The sequence below is a fragment of the Chelonia mydas genome, chromosome 2, assembly GCF_015237465.2.
Source record: "Chelonia mydas isolate rCheMyd1 chromosome 2, rCheMyd1.pri.v2, whole genome shotgun sequence".
Lineage (NCBI taxonomy): Eukaryota > Metazoa > Chordata > Testudines > Cheloniidae > Chelonia > Chelonia mydas.
In genome coordinates, this window is record NC_057850.1 from 118,121,289 (window position 1) to 118,129,651 (window position 8,363).

At 45.0% G+C, this 8,363-nt stretch overlaps 1 protein-coding gene across 4 annotated transcripts in view; it reads right to left on the bottom strand.

Annotated features, from left to right (window-relative positions):
- GMDS (GDP-mannose 4,6-dehydratase) overlaps nucleotides 1-7,999 on the bottom strand; it is a 542,341-nt gene extending 534,342 nt beyond the window's left edge. For 2 of the 4 annotated variants that reach the window (XM_043540188.1, XM_037893248.2), the window contains exon 1: nucleotides 7,239-7,971. In XM_043540188.1, the coding sequence (XP_043396123.1) occupies nucleotides 7,239-7,337 (99 nt within the window). In that variant the 5' untranslated portion in view covers nucleotides 7,338-7,971. Of the gene's footprint in view, nucleotides 1-7,238 lie in introns of all 4 variants that reach the window. The other 2 variants (XM_007058823.4, XM_037893246.2) reach the window with 2 other exon arrangements.
- Nucleotides 8,000-8,363: the final 364 nt, after the last annotated feature.

An 8,363-nucleotide genomic window follows, 5' to 3' on the forward strand; every position in this document is an offset into this window, starting at 1 on the left:
TGCATCACTTCTTCTGATAGGAAGCACTGAGGGAAGTAACAGCAGGAAAAAACCCGTGCATTCCGTCACCCGCACCACTGACAAATATCCCTTGGCAATCTAATAAAAATACCAAAAAAAGATATTCAGAATCATATGCAAGACAAATGGAAGTTGAATTTGGTAGCACCACAGAACCACTGCAGTGTGACTACTGATAGATTAACCTTCAAATGTGGAGGCTCAAGACTAGTGTTGCAGGAGTCATGCAGTTCTGGTTTCCGTACTGGCAAGAGCACGTGAATGTGAGACAAGGAGGAAAGGACAGCTGGTAGAGAGTCCAGGGAGCATGTATTTGCTAGCAGCAGAAGAGCCTCCAAAGTAGAAAGCAAGTATCTCAAAGAACTGGAAGGGGAGTATGCACAGATATTCCTTGCATTATTTGGCACTTCCTTTCCTTCTATGCATACCAGTCTTATATTTCCATGTCCCTAGAGAAGTTCACTCATTTCATGAAGCAGAACATGAAAAAAAAAAAAAAGTAGTGAAGCACTACTAGTAATGACAGACTCAGTCATTACAATTTAGGGACTGATGCACAGGATTTCCTTCAACTTTTAACTTATTCTGATTTATATAGTGTCATAGATGGACACAGTGCTTCAAAAATGAAGTGACTAACGCTCATGAGAAGTGCCAGAAACTGACAGCACACCATCTGTTAATCGTGTGCCTCAACCCTATTCTGGCAGAACCAACTCATTAGAAAGAGAGAATAGTGCATACCCACCCAGGACAGCGGAATGTGTGAAGACATGCCATCTCTTCAAGATAGAGAGGAAATGCCAGAAGACAACAAAGCTGAATACTTATTATCCAGAGGGGAGGGAGGTGAAGTACATGAAGTAGTTAGAGCCACAATTTTTTCCCCATTGACTCTCTCCATAGCATGAGCTTGTATCTGGGCACTTTTAGGGACAGAGGAGCTACTGAGAAAGAGCTCTTTCCTCTACGCTAGATTTCACTGCAGCCAGCGCATACTGTTACGTGGCATTTCAAGGGAAACAGATGAGTAGGCCAGATCATAAGTGCAAGACTTGCAAAAAAATCTGCAATATTTTCCATTACCTACTGTTTACAGTAACGACAAAGGTCTATTTCCCCTCCCAACCCACTGTTCAAATATACTACAGCCACCACACTTTTACCTGACAAACAAGTTTATCTACACTCAACTACTTTAGTAAGCTCACTAGGAAAAAAAGCCAAGACCTGCAGCATCCTTTGCCCAAAGGAAGTACATTCCTGTAGCTGACAAACCAGCTAGATCAGAGAATTTGCTTATCGTGTACCTGTTACATTTGTTGTCCATACACTATGTCAGTCTCTTTAATACGGATGTTCCAATTAAATTATGCAACTAATCCAGACCTACAAGTTATACCATTATTCTAAAACAACCTTAAATCAAGTTAAGAATAAAAGGCTAACTACTGCTCAATGCAACCTAGAACTAAACTAGACCCTGATCTCAGAAAATCAACCAACTTGTCTTTTATTTTTGATTTATGATTTTATGGTTTTTTTGGTTTATGACATACTGTATATTTTCCATTTTTCTTTGTTTTAATTTAAGACTTTAGCACCAGCAAAAGATGCCAGGTGGGCACTCCCAGAAAAGGAAGTCCTCCATCTACAGAGCAGGTGCAGCAAATACAAGTTCTAGCATGCACATATAAATAACTGCAATAATTAATCTGCGTGGGAGGAAATGTGCCTGCTCAACAATGCATGTAGAAAGCAGGGGTGGCAAAAGAAATCAAACAGATTTTAATAGAGTTGCAGCAATCTGCCTAGTAATTTTAACAAAGGATCTTAACCTATGGTAAACAAAGCTTTTGTAAGGACTATGCTTATGTCTCCTGTTCCACCTCCCCCAACCTCACATGCAACCACAGGCTATAGTGACTTTTCAGAAATAAGGCAAGAAGGAGGCAGGCTCCGATACCACTACTTTCTCCTTTACCTCCAACATCTTTGCCTAATTGTTTGAAGGCCTAGACCAGGCAGAAATAAGAGCATCTCAACTAGTATATAGGAGTCCAGTATAAGGAGGAGCCAGAAAGTTGCCGGGAAAAATAATCGGCTGTGTGACGAAGCGGGGGAACTGGATTAATGAAGACAAATCTTCAATTTTTGATTTATTTGGCTAAGGAGTAATACGAGAAAGAGACCCCGACTCAGATACACAGGGTAATATACATATGCTATGTTCCCAATTCAGATTAGACCTATACTACCTGGAAAATTTAGAGCTACAATAGCTGGGATGTTTGAGTACTTTTACAAAGAGGGGCTCTAAATCCTACCTGCTCTAACCCATTTTATTTGAAAAAAAAATTAAAAATTAAAAAAAAAATCCTCTTCCCCCCCTCCCCCACTGCCAACACCCTACTAGTCTCTCCACAGCCACTTCACTCTGTCCTGCAGAGAGAGAGAGTAAGTGAGAGAAAGCTGATGTGAAACATATAAAACTCAAATTTTACCTTGCAGCACAGATCATACACAGCACAAAAGGAAGCCTACCTAACAGTTTTGCAAAGGGACACATTCATGTCTGTTGCAGAGTGCAAGGAATTTTGGTCTTACCACTAAGTTGCATTTGTGGAAGGGGAACAATCTGGACACTGGACTGCTGATCCTGTTTCATGCTGCCGCTGTCCTTTAGGCCCAGGGAACTGCAACCTTCTGAAGTAAACCTGAGTTTGACTAAGAGGAAGAAAATTTCATCTATCCTGGGCTCAAAAGGTGCCTGAAGATGATACAGGTTTTTGTTTGGTTGGGAGAGGGGGGCGTAGGGGCGGGGAAAGAGTTCCTAGCTCCATTACCGTGATTCTGGTGTCACTGAGTCTCACACAGAGGCATGGAATTTCCACGATGGGGTAGGTGAGGCTAATAGAACGCTGATCCTGGGAGGAAGAAGGGCCTGGGCAACAGGAGGGGCACATAGGATAACTTCAATCCTGTGACTGCTCCAAACACCTCTTTTGAGGAGTTGCTAGTTAGAAGTTTCCCTGTGAAGCTCAATCAGCCAGACTGATAAGCACTTAGTGCCAAGATCTGCTTGGCATCAATTGGTTTGAGCCACCTAATTATGCAGAAGGATAGGGAAGCTACCCAGTTTCTAAATCCCAGAAGCAAAAAGCTTGAAGGACTAGAGAGGCTCGGGAGAGACACCCAGAGAGGAAGAAGACCAAACACAAAGGAACAGCGCAACAGGCCAGAGGAAATAAGCAGGATTTTCCCCTCTTTGGGGGGTTGGATGCAAGGAGAAAGGGAAGAGGCTGCTGCTGCTCCTCCATGCAGTTTCAGAAATACTAGAAATATCTAGGTATGTTTTGGGGTTGTGTGCTTTGGCAGGCACTCACCTTCCCAAATCATCCCCCACTAGTGTTAAACATGACAAGTCCTGGGCAAGTCCTTTATTCTCTTTGTTCTTCACAAGGTTACTTGACACCTTATAAATCTCTGGCAATCCACTGTTTCCAATTTGTGTCCTCTACACATCCTGTTTACAAGGATGACAAGAATGTACTCACAAAGAAGTGGAAATGTTAACTGCATCATGTGTCACTGATTGTCCCCTACTGGAAATTAACAGTTTGTTGGGTTTGGGAGCAATTATTTAAACTGAGGAAAAGCATTTAGGGTAAAGGAAACAGTTTCCTGTAAATACCAGGTTGGATTACCCAAGCACTGCTACCTAACATGTATATTTATTAGCCCACTTTTATGGCGACAATGTCGCCAGATGCAAGCTTATGAAAGTGAGATGATAGGGGCAAGGTCATGCTATTTAGACTGTCAAGATCAGCATTTGTTCTTATTTTTGAGCTCTTAGAGAAGGTGCAAGCCCCATTTCTCTCTCAATGGGTGTTTCTTACACTACTACATACACAGCAGGCTGGAACGGAAGGGTAGTTTGGAAGGATGTCTCCCAAAGGAGCCTGCCAAAAAGTTATCATGATGCCAGGTGAATTTACCTATTCTGCAACAATTCCAAAAAGGAGGCCAAGGCACAGTGAAGAGGAATTCTGCAACATTTTTGTTCTGTCCAGCTCTACTCTCGGAATAGGGCTCACACTTTCTGGTATAAGGATTGCTATAACCAAAGACTCAGACACACCTATTTGTATTAAAAGACTCCTAAGGATTATAGCTTTTGCTGCAACTCTGCAAACTTCCTTCTACAAGGCAGCAATATCTAGTGCACAGAACAAGGGACTATGTATTAGGGTTTTATTGCCAACTCTATCATTAACCTGTTATACGGGTTTGGATAAGCCACCTAAGCCAGTTTTTGCAAAATCTCCCACTAGTTTTGGTATTCAACTGGAGATGGACATTCCAAAATGCTGAGCACTCTCAGCTCCCAATATTTCAACTGGAGTCATAGGCATTCAACATCTCTGGCAGGGAAAATCTACCTCTAGGCACCTCAATTTAGATCCAATAATTAGCAGCCATAAAGGAGCTCTGTATCAAGTTTTAACTGTAAGGAAGTTTGTTTCAATGGGGAAAGTGATAACATTTTACCTGCAAAGCTACACCTGGCCACCAAGTTAAGACAATGTTCCCTCATTCTTACATGGAAAAGCAATCCTTTGCCCATCAAGCCAAAAACTTTATTCCTATTGCAGCAGCCTTTGATATTTCTCTCCATTCATCTCTCAAGCGTGTACACCAACTCACACTCACACTCTGCAGGTGTATAACAAGTTCTCCTCACCAGCCCATGAAAATGCTTCAAGAATTCAGAGATAAGCGAAAGGGAGGAGGAGAAGGAGAAGTGCTGCTCTGAAGGCTTCCTGACTTATAAAAGCAAGCTGGTGATGTTAAAAGGAGCGAACACCCAAAGAGAAGTGGTTGTTTCTTGCACCAATATTTGATTAACCGCTTAAATTTTTCTCAATAAACTTGCAAAGGGACAACATCAGAAAGTTTAAAAGCCTAACATTTTGCTTGTCTTTATAAAAGTTTCTTTCCAACCATTCTAATCAAAAACTATATTTCATTCTTATTAACTTACACTCATTTTTGCAAACATCTGCTACAGCAAAGTAAAGGGGCTCTGAAGTGGGCATAAATCAAGTTCATAATGTTTTTTCCTTAATGAAACAAAGCATCATGCTCACCACTCACAAGCAATCCTGACACAAACCAGTGCTCATGTGGTTAAAAGAAAAAATTAGCAATCCAATTGCAGCAATTGCCTCCTTTTAATGTTCACTTCATTATGACCAAAAAGGGTGAGCAGCACTGAAATGAGCTGGGTATATAGCATTTGGCATGTACAATGGTTGTAAAGGTTTGAGCCTCTCTACTGCTGTAGTGGTGCAAGAGTGGAAATAAGGAATATTGAGACCTTGGAATCAGACAGACTACAGCACTCTGCAGTCCCACTAGCTGTTTCAGAGGTTCTCTTTTCAGGGGTAGGCTAATAGTGACCCTACTCTTCACTTTGTGTTATTAAATGCAAAGTTAACAGGTACAAGTCAGTACTGTGATTTGACTAAGAACAAGGCACATATCTGGCTGTATGACACCCTACCTGAGCTAAGATAATTCCTCTCTATAGGGGCCTTTCCACCACTTGGTTTAAGTATCAAAGATGGCCTCAATATCCACACCATCAACTCCTCCTGCTGGTTCGCTCAGGGTTGTATGGTCACTACGACCCTTTCCCAAGTAGTTACTGGCTCCACCTCACAGAGCCTTCTACTCGCTACGTCTTATTTTTGGGAATGGAGGTAAGTCATTGAAAGTTGGGCCTTTTGAGGGTAAGGCTCAGGCCTTCACTCCAGGCCTCCACTCTCAGCCAGGCAGAAGAATAGGTTCTGATAGTCTATCCTCTGGAATCTAATGAGTTCCACTGACCAAGGCCTATAAAAGATCTAGCTGTGCTACATCAAAGGAATGCATTTTGGATAAAAGGTGTGCCATTAGAAGGTAATGCCACTGTTCAAGTATATTCTCACTAAAGCCCAATCTTTCCTCAATGACAGCGTTCTGCAGGCAAATTCCACCTTTGGTCAATCGTCACTATTTATGTTTTTCCCTTTTGTATTTCTCACAGCTTAGACAATAAATGTCAGTTTCACCATTCAGTTCCTGTTGTTGCACTGGGTTGCAAACACTGGAACATCCAGCTTCAGTTACAACGTTATTAGCTCATGTCTATTGACTTTTGTAAAAAGCTTGCTTTTTTCCCCAAATATGATACAAACTTGATCCAAAATTTTAAATTAAACACACGATTAAGAATTGTGTCTTGTATGGGAGTGGATGGGTCATTACACAAAAGTAAAACTATTTCCCCCATGTTTATTCCCCACCCCCCACCATTCCTCAGAAGTTCTTGTCAACTGCTAGAAATGGCCCACCTTGATTATCACTACAAAAAGGTTCCTTCCGCCCTCCCCCCCCCCCCCCCCGCTCTCCTGCTGGTAATAGCTCACCTTAAGTGATCACTCTCGTTACAGTGTGTATGATAACACCCATTGTTTCATGTTCTCTATGTATATAAATCTCCCCAGTGTATTTTCCACTGAATGCATCCGATGAAGTGAGCTGTAGCTCACGAAAGCTGATGCTCAAATAAATTTGTTCATCTCTAAGGTGCCACAAGTCCTCCTTTTCTTTTTGCGAATACAGACTAACACGGCTGCTACTCTGAAACTTCAGATAAACTGTATATTAAGAGCCAAGTGACCTCACTTTTGCATGTAAATAGCACAGGATGTGCTGTACTTAAATTTGTAAAACTATAGAAAACAGGAGATGAGACACTATTCTTACATAGGTTTCAGAGTAGCAGCCGTGTCAGTCTGTATTCGCAAAAAGAAAAAGAGTACTTGTGGTACCTTAGAGACTAACACATACCAGTTGCAAATATTTCTTTCCTCTCTTCAGTCAATATCAGTTAAGGATGAAGTTGTGCCAAACATGTTTTGGTAAGTAATAGCAGTCCTTATTTCAAGTGTGGTATCAATGCAATATATACTGATGCACAACACGGAGCTGATACACACGGATCAGTGTGGCATTAGACAGTTTACTGAAGTTAGCTAACAATCAAGGAGATACGTGTAGAGAGAGGCAACCCACATGGGTCACTAACCCCTGGCCTTGCCTAACGACTGGGGTAGAAGAAAGAAGCAATTACATTTGTACTCTTCGCCCCCCGCCCCCAAACTTACTTGGCCAGTGATGCCCGTGATGAGAGCCACCTTCCTGGGATTCATGTCTGCACAGTCCTCTACAGCGAGTGCAGAGCTGGGGCAGGCGTCCTGTGCCATAACCCTGGAGGGGAGGGACCCGGTTGCCGGTAGTGCGGTTTAGCAGGAGTGGGGAGGAGACCGTGACCAAGGTGCAAGAGGTGGAGCAGGGAGTAAAGAGGATAAGGAAAGGACCTGCGGAGGCTGCCGCTCGTGGGAGGAGCAGTGGGCTGCTGGTGCTAAACGGGGAGCGGGGCGGGCAGGGGCAGTGGCTGCAAGGTGCTGCCTAGACCAAGGATGAAGAGTTGGAAACTGGGCTACTGCAAGGAGGCGGGGTCTGCCCAGGCTGCTGCTGCCGGGCGCTGGTGCATTTCCGCGTCCCCTGAGCGGCTCCTCCCTTAAGGTGCAGCCGCCCAGGTAAAGCCCCGCGCTCCGCTCCCGGCAGCAGCCCCCGGCTCGCGCTCGCTCCCAAGCACGCGCGCGCTCCCTCGCTCCCCTGCTTGAAAAGCAGCCACGGCGGCCTTAGCCAACCAATGAGGAACGGCGTCGTTTCCTTAAAGAGACAGTAGCCCCGGCACGGAAGCCGGCAGCGTCGGGTTAGGAGGAGAGTGGTGGGGCCGCTGATTGGATAATGGGGTAAGGTGGGGGCGGGGACTGCGTCAAGTCTCAGGCCGGCTCCGGCCGCGGCGGCTGTAGCTGCCGCCAAAAGCGAGACCCCAACTTCCTGATGCAGCATCGAGGAGGCGGCGAGTGCAAGGAGCGACATCAGCTCAGCCCAACGGCTGCGCCTGAAGCCCACAGCGCCCCCTGCAGCGTGGAGGCGCGAACTGCTGCCGCAAGCCCCTGCTGGGAGCAGCAGCCGTCGCCGCTTAGGGGAGGCGCCACTCACCCCTCTGATTAGCGTGCGCAGGGGCACAGCCCCTGTTCCCCGAGCAGGCGCCAGTGCGGGCCCGTGCCACCGGCGGGAACTAGCCGAGGCAAAGAGAGGAACAAGGGCAGGAGAAGGCGGGAATATTGCTGAGCGTCCCGTTGCAGTCAGCTCTGAGCGGACAGCGCCACTGCCCAGGGGAGGGATTTGGGGACCCTGGACAAGGGCAAAACCACTTA